This window comes from Asterias rubens, chromosome 11, assembly GCF_902459465.1.
Source record: "Asterias rubens chromosome 11, eAstRub1.3, whole genome shotgun sequence".
NCBI classification, from domain to species: Eukaryota; Metazoa; Echinodermata; class Asteroidea; order Forcipulatida; family Asteriidae; genus Asterias; species Asterias rubens.
Genome location: NC_047072.1, coordinates 15,074,194 through 15,091,887, shown reverse-complemented (window position 1 = coordinate 15,091,887; position 17,694 = coordinate 15,074,194). Strand labels below are relative to the sequence as shown.

The window sequence follows — 17,694 nt, the reverse complement described above, 5'->3', positions numbered from 1 at the left end:
ATTTGGATTTGATAGTTATTAAATTTGACTTAAAATTTGTACAATTCTTACTGGACATTGGTAATTTGGTAAGCCTCAAAACTGTTATTCATTTTAAAGTCAAATCTAAACCCGGTAGAAAAATTGACTGAATACTGTCAGAACGCACAGCGCCCTCTCTTGATAATATCAAGCGCTGTTTCTCTTGGCCACAGAGTGAGAGAAATTCGTTTTTCTGCTTCTAGTCATTCGGTTACGACAATTCAAATTAATTTGAAAGGTCACTTTTAAAACGTGATTCATCCATTGTGAATTATTTAAGCACCATTTATACATAAACAGTTTAAATTTGGAACAATAAATCTATATTATCTATAAATAACAAATATAGTGGATTTTATGTTATACCATGGAGGTAGGTGATGACACAAATTATTATTATTTGGTAGTTTATGTAAATGGCAAAACTAAAATAAATGATCTTGGATTAAAAATAAAGGCCTTGAAAGATGAGCTAAATCCATATTAAAATTGCATACTTCCAAAAACAAAGAGCCACTTGATCAAAAGATGGCAACAACCCATTCGGTTCAGCTCAGAGCCACACCTCTTCAAAGAAACAATGATTTTGTCAGTACCTTTAAAATATAACTATTATTCATTTCCTTCTTCCTTGAAAGAATGAACAATTGTTGTTCACAAGGGAAATACCCGGGTGATTGTTAGACTCTCAAAATAAAATAATAAATGGACTTTCCTTACTATTAACATTGTTAAATACCATGAATATATTTTAACCTGATATTAAAAGAAATGTAGAATCATTTCTCAATCAAATCTTACACCCATTGCATTGGCTGCTAATTATAACCCATTTGGGGTGTCTACACTTTGAATGTAAGTTACTCTTTAGAATTCATGTCATGTTTGAGTTTAGCCAAGGCAACCAGTCTTCTATCTCGCCATTGACGTCTCTCCTGCAGTTGATCAAGTGGAAATCTTGCAGCACTTTCTGCAAAAATAGCATGACTGCCTTCTTCCTTGAAGGTTGGAGGTGGTCCAAATGATGAAGTGACTCTGTTGATAGTGGGACCGTAACGTTCCATGTAGCTGGATGTACCTGGAAATGACAAGCAATTGAACGAGCCACTTCACTAAACAATTCCTTCTTCAAGTTTAGACAAACTTAACTTTGGAATTGTAATCCAATATTTCTCTCTGGTCTCACAAAAACACAGTTTGCTAATACAAGTGCTCATTTCACAAAACAATATAACAATGTAACTTTGCATTATAATTGCCCCAGGAGTAGCATTCGGTTGATTCCCTTTCAGAGAGTGAGAAAGAGCCATTTGCATGGATTGACCAAGCCTGTCATTTTGGTCGGGATGAAATGGTGTAACCGAGGTAGAAATTAACGAGTCTGATTATGTTTTGATTTTGAACTTTATCCTTACCCTCAGCATTGAGGTGAATGACTTCAAATGGTCCACAGAACGCATATCGCATTCCCAATCCAGCTGTGAAAACCTTGTCCACATCTTCTGATGACATCACACCATCCTGTGCACAGAGAGTCAGATCAAGGAGACTGGTAAGAATATGTTTCTTTTCTACTCTCAATAGCATAGAGCTGTGCTCAAGACAACTGTGCTGTGTATAATTTCATAAAGCAACTAAGCAGAAAATGGTACTCAGCATATTGTTCTGCTAAGCAAGAATTTTAGCAGGGAATCATTCCCAAACACTCTGCATGACCCGATAGTTTGACTGGTTGACCGATTCTGCTAAGCAAGAATTATTTGTGTTTGATACTACTTGACTATGAATATGGCTTCATCCCTGCATTGATACTAGAGCCATTAGCCAATGATTGTATACAGGGATTGGTTGAAAGTTGGATCAAAGAAAGTGGCTCCCACATAGCACAGTAACTGCCAATGAGAGAGTTTCACTAATACTTACAGCAACCAACCTCCAGGCTTCATTGACGAGGGCATACTGCATACGGTTCAAAGCAAACCCATCAATCTCTCTCTTGACCGTCACAGGAACCTGACCAACTTCCTCTAGTAGTGACCGGGTACGTGACATAATGGACTGGTCAGTCCAAGGGTTGGGTATGATCTCCACTAGAGGGCAATAGTACGGTGGGTTACACTGTAATCAAAGATATAACAAAATAAACACAACGTGAAACAATCATGTTCCTTTATGACCAAAAGCTTATAAAGTAGTATCCCACATTCCTTGTCCATATTACTTACTGGATGGGCCACAATGCATTGGTTGCGGCGTTTGAGTTGATCAGTGAATTTAGAAGGCACTATACAGGATGTAGAACTACAAAGGACAGTAGAATCATCAGCGTACTGTTCCATCTGCATAAAGACTTTCCTCTTAAGATCTTCATTCTCTGGCACACATTCCTGACAAGAAAAACAAGTAAAATCAACTCTTATTATGGATAGGGTACACATCATAATAAAAATAGTGTGCGACCCATCACTGTAAGAAATGTTTTCCAGGTTAAATTCGACATGGAATACTTGTTATGATTTCATAACATTAATAAATCCAAAGTCAATTTGAACCAACCTGTACATGCACGGCACCAGTGACTGCATCCTTCATCTCCATGGTAACACTGATTAGCGCCCTCTGTTGCTCAGGAGACAGTGAGCCTCTTAACAGACCAGACTTCTTTAGTTCCTCTAACTGCTTTTCAATGTCAGTGAGGGCATTGGTCAACTGAAAGATAATCAATCTATTAGTATTCAGAACAACTCTGGTGGGGTAGCAAGAAAGAAGGGAAGAACAAGGACATTCCTGAAGTTTGTCTGTCAAATTTGGGTGGACTTTAAAGCCATTGGACCCTTTCGGTTCAGGAAAAAAAAAAAAAAATTCACAGATTTACAAATAACTCACAGAGTTTACAGAAGGCAATGGTGAAAGACTTCTCTTGAAATATTATTCCATGAAATGCTTTACTTTTTGAGAAAACAGCAAAACAATATAAATTCTCGTTAACGAGAATTACGGATTTATTTGAAACACATGTCATGACACGGCGAAACACGCGGAAACAATCGTGGGTTTTTCCGTTGTTTTCTCCCGACTCCGATGACCGATTGAGCCTAAATTTTCACAGGTTTGTTATTTGATATAGAAGTTGTGGTACACAAAGTGTGGGCCTTGGACAACACTGTTTACCGAAAGGGTCCAATGGCTTTAAGGGAGAAAAAAACCCAATAAGCTTACCTGTGATTGTTCAATGTCATATATGGTGACATTGTAACCTGCGCCAACAAAGATCAAGGCCCAACTCCTTCCAATCAGACCACTAGCAAAGTAGGAAAGAATGTTGGTAAATGGTTATTCACGTCACACATCATCTTGTATCAGGAATGGGGATGTTTGGGTGTGTAGAGGGGGTTGGGGGGGGGGGGTTGTTCTTACAAACCCAAATGGCTTTACTATAACCCTTTGAGATGGCTGACTTGGGCATCACTTCGTTCCTAATTGGTTTCTTGTAACACCTGGTTCATGACTTTCAGTCTGATACTGAATTGATCTCACCGTGTTCAGAATGTTCAATTGATTTAGAATGTCTATCACTCACCTGCCAATGACACCAACTTTCCCTTTTCTTGTTATGGCTGCCATGTTACTCTAATCTATCAGGATAAGATCATATCAAACACAGTGTCAGACTACTAGTTACCAATAAAGCTCTTGCAGCGGCAGCCATGTTTGATGTCAAACCATGGAAACATGCACGCATGTATGCCATACGGGAGACTCTCTGCCAATACAGCTCTTCATTAGTGCTGGTGAGGAGACTGTTTGGGTCTTTTGATGATGTATTGCAAGCTGTGACGGTTATTTTAGTTTGTCATTATTCAAATTGTAGTTTTAAAATCCTAGTAACTTTGTCTTTAAAGGGGAACTGTTGTCAACAATGCCATGATCATGGCAAGCCTGTGACTGTTGACATATAAATGATAGCTTAAATTACTACATTATACATGCGCACCACATGCACTGACCATATCATCGAGGGAGCCCTTTCTGATGCATCGACCAGTGCGCCAGTTTGCTAAGACTTAGAGTCGCAAATCATACTGTATTGGCTGAAATATACTACTATTAATACACCTGTACAGTACAACACCAACACTTAAAAACAGTTGTTAAGTGTTTTAAGTTTAACATTCGAAAAGGATCAATGATCCACACTCATCACCACTTGTTCTGTTGTTGTCAGTAGTATACATGTAGTGCAGTTAGCTGAAGGTAATCCTAATAGTAATACTATAGTCTATCAAGTAAAGTAGCAACGAATAGACGAGCAATGTGAAGCAATGACTTACTCTATACTGAAACTCAGTAAACCCTTACTCCTGAATAAGAACACAAAATCTTTCAATAAAAATGTTTACCTTCTAAAAACACAATCATTACATAACATTATTTATAATACAATCTGACTCTCACTCGAGTCTGAGGCCGAGTCTGACTCTGCTGAGTGTTGTTAGTTTAAAAAAAAAAGCTTTTCTTACCACGTGGATGCACGAATGGTCTTGTTTCTTTACTGGGCAAATTGGATAATTTTACTAAAAATTTTAGGGAAGGTGTTGGATTGTAAAAGCACAAAACAATTGTCAGCTTCGCTTGATTACACCCTTCTTTTGACGACGGTTCGGGGGGAGAGGGCCGCTGCTCAGGCTGTCAGGTGACCAAAGTGTTGTTCTTGGCCGTTTGCAATCAATTGAGGGCGCTAATAATAAATGGATTATTTTTTATTGAAACTGACAACATGCATGTCGTTTTATTCAAGCTATTTTATCGTAATGAAGTGATATCAAACGAAACACTAAGTTCCTGTTGTCGTTGACCGACTTGCTCCATGACCGACCGCAGTACCGACCAGTGCAAAATGATTTATTTATTGAAAACAGGTGGAAAAGGGAGACCATTAAAGTGAAATGGCGCCCTCTTGTGTTTTCAAGAACCCATATTAGACTGGTCCCATGTCCTTCGGATTGGTTCCCTGCCTCAATACTTACTTACTTGCACGTTTTTATTTACGTATTTGCAAAAATAATGTAGTTCGTTATACATGATTAAGAATTACAAGTAATTTCTGAGCTTTCCATAGATTTTTTCTCGGTATAAATGGTAATTTTTGTATCGGTCGGCTGATTATTTGATTGTTGCAGACGACATCAAAATTACCACTAAAGTAGAACAGCGCCCTCTCGTGTTAATTTGTTTTCATGACGACTAAAGTCTGTTTTAGCATTCTAGAATCGTGTTTATTTTCAAATTAGCACAGAATCGGGACGTTTAAAAGTTGAACTATTCATCGACTCCCATTTGTTTCTTCTTGTAATCATCTGAAAAGCCAAAAATTGCTGCATTTGCCCCCACCCCCTCCGATCCCCCGCCTGCATGAACTTGTTGTATACATAGCAACCAAATAGTACTCTGGAAACAGACGCCCAAACTAGGCCGTTTTGAATCAAAACAAATTGCTGTACTCCAGACTAATTGCAAAATGGCGAGCGGAAAGCAGCTTCAACTTCGAGTGGTCGGGTTATTACCCGATCCCAGCTTTCACCAGGCAAGATCCTGCGCTCAGGTTAGTCTCCATGGTATAAACGCCTCTAATCTAATGTATTTACATTTCTACCAATCACTTCTTTGTGTCTTTTTGTTTTGTAGGCCGTATATTTGACAGTTTCGCTTGTTCTGACACAGGTCACACTACACTACTCAACTCAGGCTCAGCAGTGTACTGTAGTGACACTGACCATGCTCGCTCATCTGCTCATGATGCTGACAGTGGCAGTTTTTAGTTAACCGTTCACATCTTTATCAATATCATGCACTGTTGTTAGTGTTTGGCTCTGTTTGGCACCAATGTCATTCTTTCCTTTTTTGTAAGGCCGTAAATTTGAGTTTAATTAATGTAGAAACATTTGCTACAACAAGAGAGCATACATGTGCATGAATTAAAAAGTGCTATGGTTTTGGTAGGCCTATTGATTTGTAGCATGAAATGAATAATAAATCTTCCCTATCTGTACTGTATTTACAATAAATTGATATTTGGCAAACTGTAAAAGCATGTAAAGTAAATTAAAGTCCTTTCTATTACGACCATGACCATTGAGTAGGAATACATAATCATGGAATAGGATGGATTAGGAAAGGTCAGATAACAATATTTATTTTGGTTGTTTGAACTTGATTATTTTTAAGATTAAAAGTGTTATATTTAATTAATACTTGTTTTCATCTGATTTAGCCTATACTTATTTCAGACCTAACCATTTTTATTTAAATTTCAAGGTCAACTTTTTTATTCCAAGTATTGCTATCTATTTTAAATGGTTTCACTCATATCATGTTATTATTATCACTGCGAGTTTTATTACTGTAGTGTTATGACCCAGTGTTTCACTTACTACAGTGGTATGTTAGAAATAGTAGTGATAGAAAAACATTTGTGTTTCTTGATTGTCAGTCATGAATCCTATCTAATGATGAGTCTACAGTAACTGTCGCGGTTAACGTTAAACACTAAGTCCATCCATCTCTGTCCATGGTCTCCATATTACAATGTTTCTCTAAATCTCTTATTACAGAGTATGGTCAACAAATACAAGCAGAACAAAACAATACATGCCCCTATTCTTTTCATGATTGATTCTATATGATTAACTTTCTGAAATATATTGAAAGTTTAAATTTTCTGACTTATGAACTACATTGGTTATTGAAATGATAGGATTGCACAATCTTATAATGGCAGTGCTAGTCTTAACATGATCATGATCAGTAGCCTTCTACAGGCATACATCATGTACACGTGAATGGTGGTTTACAAATGTTCTATTTTGACAGGATCTTTATCAGAACAACCCTGACAAGTTTGCAACACCGCAGATCCAGGGTCTACTTGAGTTTGAATGGGAGATGTATCTAAGAGATGAAAGGAAATCCTTGCGAGGAGAGACTTGGGTATTTGAAGATAAAGCCATTGCGTATCTAGACAGTGATCTGATAGGTAAGTCTCACTAAACATTGGGTAGATTGTGTAGGGTTTCGTTGTTTCTTTCAAAATGGATACAGACAGGCTAAAAGGTTACACAAGTTTTGTTTGTACTGTATTCACATCCGTACCGACATTGAATTCAATGTGAACTGTTACATTTAAAAATTGGAAATACAATCTGTCTCCTGGTTCTTTGTTTTGTTTTACTTGTAATACTTTAAAAACAAATGTTGGCATTGGTTTCTGCTTTAAAATAGGTGGTCCAACAGATTTAGATAATTGGGCAACACAGCACTGGAGCTTCAACTCTTACCGTCCAAAGGAATTGTTACTGGCTTACGCTGAGGAAGCATACAAAGACTATCTCAATGGTACTGGGGTAAGTCATGATTTATTAGCTATGGGATTATTCTGCTTACTGCATTCAAATGTTCAAGGTTGTGTGACAGTTTTAGTCTGAAATTAGGATGGGACTGTTTTGACAAAACCTGTAAGAAGACATTTATTGCATAACTGTTGCTTACTGTTACAAATCAAACTTAACGCCAACTTGCCAGCAGTTTTTACAACAAGATGAATGATGCAAATCCATAAGTGTATAACTGTTGTGAAATCTTCTTGAACATTTATGCAATACACTTTTGCTTGGCAGGTATTTAGACTATACATGTAGTAAGCAAACAAATTTGCTTAATGCTTAATGGTAAACACTATGTGTGAATGACAAACTGTTTGACATCTGCTGTAAAAGTTGAGAGGATGTGGATCCTTATTGATGGTAAATAAATTATGTGTTACATTTCACTTTTAAATCATACCTTCATTTCCTACAGTTAATAAACATTCATTTTTTTCTGTTTGCTTTAACAGCATACTTTTGTTTATTTGGATATTTCTATCAATGAGGAACCATGTCAGAGGTTACTGTTTGAGGTAAGTTTCTTTGTCAGTAACTTTAAAATCAATGTGAATTTTGAATTAAAACTCTGTTAAGATTTTAACATCCGATGAGAAACAAGGGTTATTCTTGAAGTGTGAGGCCAATCAGCCGTTAGTACGCTTTGGATTTATATCATGTGCCATTTTGTTTGGAAAGCTTTTGTCTGATATTCTGTTTAGTGAATTGCCATGTGCATGATACGATTAAATTCATACACAGTTATCTCCAATAACTTTGATATTTTCTCTTTATTGTGAAACAGTTGTACACAGACAAATGCCCAAGAACCTGCGAGAATTTCCGAGCTTTGTGTACTGGTGAGAAAGGACATAAGACAGATGAGACACTGATGAAATATCATTACAAGGAGAGTATTATTCACAGAATAGTACCCAATGGTTGGCTGCAGGGTGGAGGTAAGACTATCTTCATGTATCAACAAATTGATTTATGAATTAGTAACTAAGGGGGTTAGTGTGGACTATTAATGTAGCTGCATGCAAGTCTGCAAGGGTCTACATTGTGTACTTATTATAATGTTGATTGTGGGCCCCTCAAGTGCCTTCCAATATAATAATCCCTGTCCATCAGGTCTTTAGAATTCCTGACACCATCTCATCTCCTTAGGGTGATGCATAGCAATCATCGTAAAGTCTTGCTTAAGAACACTAGTGTCATGACCGGGATATCAAACTCGCACTGTAATGACTCGGCCACTAGAGCTCGAGCTCAGCCACAATACACAACATTCGACCTGTGCAGGAATTCATTATTAATGTTAGTTCATGAAGGAGCTATAGGTTACAAAACTGCAGAGATTTGTTGCTCTGATGTTAAGAAAAATTCAGTGGTGTATTTATAAGCTCATTATATAATAACAAATCTATTTGTTTATTGAATTTCAGATATCCTGTTTAGTAAAGGTGATGGTGGAGAGGCTATTTATGGACAGTTCTTTGAAGGTAAATGATTCAATTTGTGGTTCTCAATGTGTACCATATCATTGTCTTTGATAACACTGCTTTGAAGATTGAGGTAATTGTTTTACTTTTGTGTATGTTCTTTATTGTTCTAGATGAGAATTACTCGGTCAAGCACACTTCAAGAGGTATCCTAGGAATGGCCAATCAAGGAAGACACACTAATGGCTCTCAGTACTATATTACCTTCCAACCAGCTCCTTGGATGGACACTAAATATGTGGCATTTGGGTAAGTACAGTGCACCATTATCACAAATGGAATGAATAATATCAGTGGTATTCAGGTTGTTTTGAATTGACTGTAGATATTGACTAATGCCTCGGATAGAAATCCAAAGAAAATAACTGAAGTAATCCTTGCTGCAAGTAATGCTTACAAAATATCTTTCACAGTTGTAATTATATCTTATTTTCATTGCTTTATTTTATCTTCAGGAAAGTGATTGAAGGAACATACTTGCTGGACTTCCTGGAAAAACAAGAGACTTATAATGAGCGTCCCAAGAAAGAATGCAAGGTTGTTGATTGTGGAGTATTTCGACCTTGATCTTTACATACAATCCACATGTACATCTTCTCCGACAAGTCAACCGACCAAAGCTTTATGTAGAATCACCACAACTTTTTTATATCAACTACTCGATAAATTGGTTTATCTTTTTTATTTTACCATAATGTTATTATTTTTCCAACCTAGGCTATTTAACTTTAAAAAACAATGCAAAATGAAATTTTTGTTTTAAATGTGTTTTTCATTGGTATAAGGACGGGGAAAGGCAATTTTTCCTTGGTAAAGGATATCTCTATGGGGGGAAGTTTCAATTTCTACAGGATATTTTTAGGGGCACCCAGGAATTGACAAGGCATGGAGGCGATTGCCTATGCTGCCTCGCTTCTAATTGGTGTCAGGGCTGTAATTTAATTAAGACAAGGTACTGTCTCCTAAAAAGTACTAAATATTTACAAAATTTAAACGGCGAGGTTTTTTAAAATATCAGCTTTCGTTTGAGGCCATTTCAAAATGGTACAAGCTACCTTGCAATGGAGTGAAACCTCAGCTTGCTAAATATTTTAACGAACAAACTTTTGGTACACTTTGTCCCATTAAGTATTGATTAACATTCATTCCCAAGATTTGAAATATAAAATTCTCTTCATTGAATATTTTAGCCTGCAGCTTTACAAATTGTGATCAACCATAGCATTGGCCAAACTGACATTGGCCAAATTGAACAACTTCTTGAGTAAATGTTGTGCTTAAATACTTCAAAAGATTTACAAACCATTTTTGTTAAAAAGAAATTATCAGTGTTGTAAATAGTTTGTTTTGAGTTCACAATTAATTTCAAAGACAAATTAAGTGTGATGTGTACAGTTTTAAATAAACACTTATGTGTGCAGTAACTCAATATTTATATTGTTTGTCAATTTTTTCTTTATTTTTGGAGATAATTGTTATCAGTATGGATAGATTGTTGCATAAGAATAAATGTATAAATAAGTTTGTATTCATTCAGTCAACAGTGATCAGACACAAACAGGAATTTATACACAATTCCAATCAATGTACAACGTCAGTTAAAGCAATTTTAATGTTATGTCATTGATTCAATACATAGCCTATACATGAAGATATATAAAACAAAACCAAAATAATTTGCTTATAAGTGAGACATCCAGCTAGACAATTATAATTTAATTAAACATATGAAGGGGAGTGGTTTGGCCAAGATGAGCCCTAGTTTTTCTTTTATTTGTATTAAATCTATCGAGGTTAACACTTTCACAAAATTTAACCGGGCAAAATTCAAATTACAGTGTTAAAGGAACACATTGCCTTGGATCGGACGCTTTTCAAATACCAACTCGCCCGATCCAAGGCTACGAGTTATTTAATTAGTTAAAACATTCCATTCAAATGTTCAGCAGAGATAACAAGTAACAATTTCATCAAACTCGAAGCTACTATTGATACATCATAAAAGGAATTTCTTCTAAAAAAAAAAGTGTATCTGAATGAAAATACTCACAACTGGCATCACAAAATCGTAACTGATATTATAACTGATTTTGACCCCCAAAAGAATATATTTCTATATGTGGAACAAACAGATAGAAAATGCACAATACAAACTAGTTATATATTGCATGTACATGTATCTTCAATCATCTACCTTTCATTAAAAATGCATGTTTTTTTTTCACCAGACAGCGTACCTTTAAAGAAAACCTTTGTTTCCCATTCTCCACACATCATCATGTGATTTATAATACTGCATTGACATGAATCAGGCAAGGGGAGCCTGGTGAATGCTTTTCTGCAGATTGAAATTTAAATTAAATGATATAATGCAGTAGATGATTGGTATTTGTTTCTGTGATTTTGAGGGAATTTCTTCTGAAAGAGAATAACTCATTTAGGGTACAAAAGATTTGGTGGGGTTTTGGGCAGTAAAGACGCGTTCCCATAATAACATTGTTTGATGCATTTTACAATACATGTAGAACGATACATAAAAATAGTCCATAATGTACACGCTTTAATCTAAAGCAACAATTATAATTTGAACTTACTCTGCAACTTGTGGGACTTCATATCCAATATACACAATGATCATTTATTATGTATCCACACATCTGAAATCCATATGCAAGCTTGAAGGGAACTGATCAAATTGCAGCCTATTGCTTAGTCCGATCATTTATACTTTTTTGGTACAAATACAACTTAATTCATCATCAATAATCATTTCTATACAAAGTTGGAAAATATGGCCAATATAACCAGATATGTTTGCTAAATACATCAACTTTAAAACAGAAGTCAACTTTGCATAAACATGAATTTCATTCCAGATGCATAAAATGTAATATTTTTTAATAATTGTTATTCTTCAAGCAACAGCATTTTAAAGTATAATACTGGTGATATTGTTTAGTACCACATGCATACCAACAGAGATAGCTATTGTTTCACCTAGCATGTATTTTTCTTTGCTCCATCACACCAATCTCACTTTGGTTCAGGCGCTAGAAACAACAAGCTCACTTTGGTTCAGGCAGTAGAAACAACACAAGCATTTTCTGGGTATCCTGCAGTGATCTGAAAACGCCAAAGCATGATTAAATGGTTCAAAATGGACCCAGATGATGATTGTAATTGGTTTCGCACCATGGTATGATTTTAGCTTTGAATTATTCAGCTTGTTCATGCAACTTGAAATAAGCAGCTGCTCAGTCATTACCATAACAACATTTGCAAGTCAACAGGCTTTTTCTTACATTGGTGACATTAGACATGGTTATCAACGTCCATATACATAAAACTCCTTTACTTTATGATTAAATAAACCAGTTGTGGACATGGACAGTGTCTGTCAAATCACCCATATAACTCATTGATGAATGTCATGAGTCATTTGCATCTGTGAAAAACTAAGAATGGTGCAAGTTGAACTACTGGGGTGGTTAATGTAGTAGATATCTTTAGACAGAAAAAATACCAGGCAAGCGCATTTTTTAGTTATGTTATATATGATGCATTTAATTTTAGTTAACCAACGGTTAAACTAAGCTACATGTAAACCAATTATAGTACAGTATTCATGAGAGTAAACCAGCTGATTACAGAAAAAAAAAAAAAAAAATTAAAACATAAGACTATAAATTATCTGCCTACTCATGTCAGATTTTCGTAACAGTTGGAAAATACATGTTAAACAATTGAACAAATAAAATAATTAATATACTTTTAACTATCTAGATAATTCAAAGTCTGATTAGAATGAGGGTCATTGTTGATAATGTTTGTCCGCAAAAGAATGTTTGTTTACAAATTTGTATCACTGTACACTGTGCACATGTACAATGTAAGGAAAAAGTAGGGACGCATTCGTTATAACAACACATTACGCTTTCATCACTTGTTCCTAAATTATTTTCAAATAATCATTAACTGCCACCGTTTGTTTCATAAACCACCAAACTTTAATTAAACACATTAAACATCAGTTTGTAATTTCATTACAGACTTCAACAGGGAGGAACATGTTCTATCTTAAAGGTGTCAATTCCATGCATTGATGTTAATCTTCAAAACACTTGCATGAACTTTGAGATCTGCAAATAATCACCATTTGTGCCCAATTAAGAGTCCCATCTTAGCATTATAACATTGTCATTGCTACTGATGGCATCATATTTTCTTAATTGTAACCATCTGATCTTTGCAGATGTCACTGTTTAATGCAGCATGTTTAAATTTAGGTCAACCATATCATAAACTGAACTCAATGAAATTGTGTCTTTGATTTGAATTTATTTTCAGTAGGAATGCAAATCTATTTGAGAGGAGAAGGGGTTTTTCGTAATTAATTATGTTAAAATATATACTCTGTACAATCAACACAAACTTCCAACTTAAAAAATGATAAAGAAAGAGTGTAAATCAAGAAAAAGAAGATCAGTAAATGCAAAATAAATTGATACTATATGCTGTGTTTTTAATTTGTTTCAAAACTAGATATTCTACGGGAATATTCTGTGTGTCATTTTAAACGTTTCCATGACAATGAATTTAATATTTGTAATTAACATGTTAAAATAGGTCAACCTTTTTGTACATGCTGAATCAATTGACTTTCATATCAAGGAAATTAAGCGGTTTATTTATATCTGCTACATGTACACAGCAGGGGCATGATATAATGTGATTAGTTTTATTGTGCTTAGTTTTTACAATTTTTAACGGCATTGATTCTACATAAAATTATGTGAACAACTTCTTCTGCAGATTCAAAATAAAAGAATGACATTATTAAGGGTATTTCCAATATGTGCAATTTACTTTGATATGGTCTGTATTTTGCGTAATTCAAAGGCTCCTTGCTTCAAGGTATCTCAAAAGATGAATACATTGTGAAAATCAAGAAGCAATATGGTTTTTACTAAAAGGCAAATACCTCAAGTGAATGTTGATGTCATCAGCTCAAAAAGGACAAAACAGTTAAAAAGTCATTTATTTGGGAATATTGAATGACTATTTGTAGAGGTGGCAGTGCAAAAGACCTTTATCCAAAAGCTGCTAGAAAGAAAGGCTGGCAAGGAAAAGGACTGTGCCATGTTTAGATGTAATTATCAAGTGTACATGTGTATGGAATATGACAAATGTGGCTGCAGCATAAAGGTCTACTTGCTACACAAAGGAATCTATTGTTCGATTAACCAAAAAAAGCTAAAATGTGCTCACCCTCACCACATCCTCAAAATCTAGTTAACAATCAAAATACATGTTTGTCAATGACTATACTGTACAAGTGTACATTGTTGTCTTCAATTTATCGACAACATGTTGGGAGAAAATCCCAGACAAATAAGTGTTGTATCTCTATGATACTTAATACAAAAACAAACTGTTGATACAACCTGCACATACACAAGTCCTACAAACTCTTGGGGTGGACATTATGCGGCCCGGTCAAGTTGTTCTATGTGGTGCGTATTTTGCCTGCCACGTAGTTTTTATCTATAACTGGATCCTGAAGAAACATGTGTAGGCAGCGCTCACTTTGAGCGAGAGGATGGCCTGAAATTCTGAATAGTGCAAAGAAAAGTGTCATATTATTTATCATTTCTAAAAGAAATTCTGAAGTTGTCTGCAGATTTGCCATGTTTTGCCTTTATTTGAACACAATTGTAGGCATACACTGTATGTGCTTCAAAACTAAACAACTACGGTTGAACTTGTCTGTCAAGTCTTAATTCTAATGTGTGGAGTATTCTGTTTAACACTGTCACAAACTCTCTCTCTCTCAAAGTTGATAAAAGTGATTTCCATAAATCATTAAAACCCTTATTATTTTGATGACAGGATATTTAAAGTACTTACTTGTTTATAAATGACTCAAGGCCCTGACGTCGATTCTCAATGAAGCCATCTTCAAAAATACCATCATCGTTTCTAAAAGGCAACTGTAACTTCAATGCTTTACCTGGTAATGGTGGAACTACAATCTATAAAAAGGAAACAGAGCCATTTTAAATTCAAATTTGAAATAAAATCATCTACATTGAAGAGTCAAAGGGAAAAAGAGCAAACACTACAGTTCTTTCTTTGAAAAAGTGACTGAACAATTTGATTGTGGGAACTCAAGCCTCAATTCCATCAACAAAAAGGCTTGGATAGATTTGTAGATGTCATTATGAATGCAATGCAATCCCAGTTGATACCTAGTTGTTTTGTATACTCAGGGTTGGACTAATAGTTGTGTTTGTTTTCTTTTCATTTGTTTTTTGTTTACTTCGCTTATGTGCACTATACAAGTATTTTTATTATTATTAAAAAGTTCAGATAACAAGCCAGAGAGTGGACTTGACAGTTTTAACTGGGTACTTTTTGTAACACAAAACACAATGTCATCGTATTTACATTAAACAGTTATGAAGATAATGGTAGTAGAAAGCTTCTCTTCAGATATTACTTGCTGAGGTGCTGTGGTTTGTGAGAAATGAGAAAAACAATGTCACGAAAATAAGTTTTGTCTCACCTTTTAGCATGTAAAACGTATTTAATGGTACTACCATAACTGGTTTAGGACACTGGACACTACTGGTTATTGACAAAGACCAGTCTTCTTACTTGCACTGTGTATCTCAACATACGATAAAATAACAAACCTGTGAAAGTTTTAACTCAATTGGTCGTCAAAGTTGCGAGATAATAATGAAAGAAAAAACACCCTTGTCAAACAAAGTTGTGTGCTTTCATATGCTTGATTTTGAGACCCCAAAATCTAATTCTGAGGTCTCAAAATCAAATTTGTGGAAAATTACCTCTTTCTAAAAAACTACGTTACTTCTGAGGGAGCCGTTTCTCACAATGTTTTATACTTTCAACAGCTCCCCATTACTTTATACATGTACCAAGTAAGGTTTTATGCTAATAATTATTTTGAGTAATTACCAACAGTGTCCACTGCCTTTTATTGTACATGCTTTAAAATATTGTGACCTGTTTTAGTCATTTAAAAAACTACAGCACCTCAGCAACTAATATTTTAAGGGAAGCTTTCTACCATCATTATCTTCAAATCATGTAGTTTTATGTAAACTTGTGGACATTGCAGTTGTGTGTCCTACAAAGAGTACCCAAATCCTTTAAGCTGCTACTTCAATGAAATACACAAGGCACACCTTGCTGTCTCTTTCTAACTCATTCCTGAGCCACTCAAAATCACTGTATCTCCGTCGAACAGAGGAATCTTTCTGCTTGAAAACAGGAAGGTTAGTCTGTGGGGAAAAAGGAGATTGTTTTAATGTTCATGTTATAAAGACATGTTTGCCTAAAATGTAATTAATTTTCCTAAAAGATACGATTCGTGTATATTTGTCAATTTTGAACCATGATAAATAGTCACTGAACAATGGAAACATGAACTTACACGTGTACACAAAGGGGTGGTATTTTATAAGAAGTAAAAAGAATGCTGGCTTGAAGGCGTTCAGTATACAATTGCTGCACGCTGTGATGGGATCCTTGGCGTTTTGTACACCGGAGGGGGCAAATGACACCCAAGGCAAAGCCGAGGGTGCCATATTTGCCACCGAGGATGTACAAAACCCATGGACCCCAGTCACAGCGTGCAACAATATTTTTGTTAGTAACATTGTTTTTATAATTATTATTATTATTATTTATTTGGCAATTCACATAAAAATACAAAAATACAAATCATTTATACGTAAAGGATAAAGCTCTTCTGCATGTTCTGTTGTTATCTTTAAACATTATTAGGACGGTGTATGCATAGTTTAATAAGCAGACGAACAGTTCAGAAACTATTCTTTACTGTTCCCTCGAACCCGCAGGTGTTTCATACACAGCGCTGGAAAATCGACCAACGGTGGGAACTGTGTCAAGTAATGTACACCGGTGTACATCACTTTTCATTTTACCCACTTCCCCAAGCCATGTAACATGCATCTTTGTGTTTTATTTTATCACGTGATTGGTTCTCGACCAATAAAACTTCACAATTTGTTACTGAGGTATAACAATAAAACTTGAGCTGGTTATAACTTATATAAAGAAAAAACAACATTTTACTTGATTGAATAGAATAGGTTGATTGAGATCTTGCTGTCTCAATCAAAATGATCAAAACAAAGTGAAAAGGCCTACACAAATGGGTTGACAACTGTTTTACTGAATGTAAAAGTAATGCATTTAGTTTGTATGCATCTATGATCTAGATAACTAACAGTAAACACACCATCAACTTCCTTCATTCTTCAAGCAATGTGGAAATCAATAGCGGCGTCCGGAAAGTGGGCACCACCCCCTTATTGCATTGTACAGACGGAGATTCGTACACACAGCACTGCCTGGTCAAAGTCAACGACTTAAAAAACGAAAACAACACCCACCTTCATCCGGACTTCATAATCGGTATATCTCTTCTTTGCGATACCGTGTGTCTCTGGATTTAACAAATCTATCTCAAGGAAGTTTGCTGGTACAGCATACGCGTCGTCTAGGGTTTGTTTCTTCGCCCCAAGGCGCCGTGTATCGGCGTTTGCTGCGGCTGCGGCTGCTGCCTTCTCACTTTCGTCCGCCATGCTGAAAATTAAAGTGCAATGAACTTATTTTTGCTGAATGCAACGTAAAATTTAGTAGCGGCGCTCTCCATTTTCCTCATAGGGGTCTTGTCAAAGTATAACATGAGAAAGGGG

The 17,694-nt window shown here is 35.6% G+C and overlaps 3 protein-coding genes across 3 annotated transcripts; 1 reads left to right on the top strand and 2 right to left on the bottom strand.

Annotated features, from left to right (window-relative positions):
* Window positions 1-290: 290 nt before the first annotated feature.
* Window positions 291-4,911, bottom strand: LOC117296268 (lambda-crystallin homolog). Its single transcript, XM_033779109.1, has 8 exons — window positions 4,542-4,911; window positions 3,602-3,656; window positions 3,241-3,322; window positions 2,578-2,730; window positions 2,247-2,408; window positions 1,945-2,139; window positions 1,437-1,542; window positions 291-1,099 (listed from the first exon to the last, which is right to left on the bottom strand). The coding sequence occupies exons 2-8, from the start codon at window positions 3,643-3,645 to the stop codon at window positions 882-884; spliced, it is 960 nt and encodes a 319-aa protein (XP_033635000.1). The 5' UTR covers window positions 3,646-3,656; window positions 4,542-4,911; the 3' UTR covers window positions 291-881.
* A 599-nt stretch (window positions 4,912-5,510) lies between these two features.
* LOC117296459 (probable inactive peptidyl-prolyl cis-trans isomerase-like 6) lies at window positions 5,511-12,611 on the top strand. The gene is made up of 8 exons (XM_033779401.1): window positions 5,511-5,623; window positions 6,892-7,054; window positions 7,300-7,421; window positions 7,913-7,975; window positions 8,245-8,398; window positions 8,888-8,944; window positions 9,058-9,193; window positions 9,400-12,611. Exons 1-8 carry the CDS (start codon window positions 5,540-5,542, stop codon window positions 9,509-9,511), a joined length of 891 nt encoding a protein of 296 aa, XP_033635292.1. The 5' UTR covers window positions 5,511-5,539; the 3' UTR covers window positions 9,512-12,611.
* On the bottom strand, window positions 11,284-17,580 carry LOC117296460 (sorting nexin-12-like). The gene is made up of 4 exons (XM_033779402.1): window positions 17,389-17,580; window positions 16,156-16,251; window positions 14,852-14,976; window positions 11,284-14,556 (listed from the first exon to the last, which is right to left on the bottom strand). The coding sequence occupies exons 1-4, from the start codon at window positions 17,578-17,580 to the stop codon at window positions 14,451-14,453; spliced, it is 519 nt and encodes a 172-aa protein (XP_033635293.1). The 3' UTR covers window positions 11,284-14,450.
* Between the last annotated feature and the right edge of the window lie 114 nt (window positions 17,581-17,694).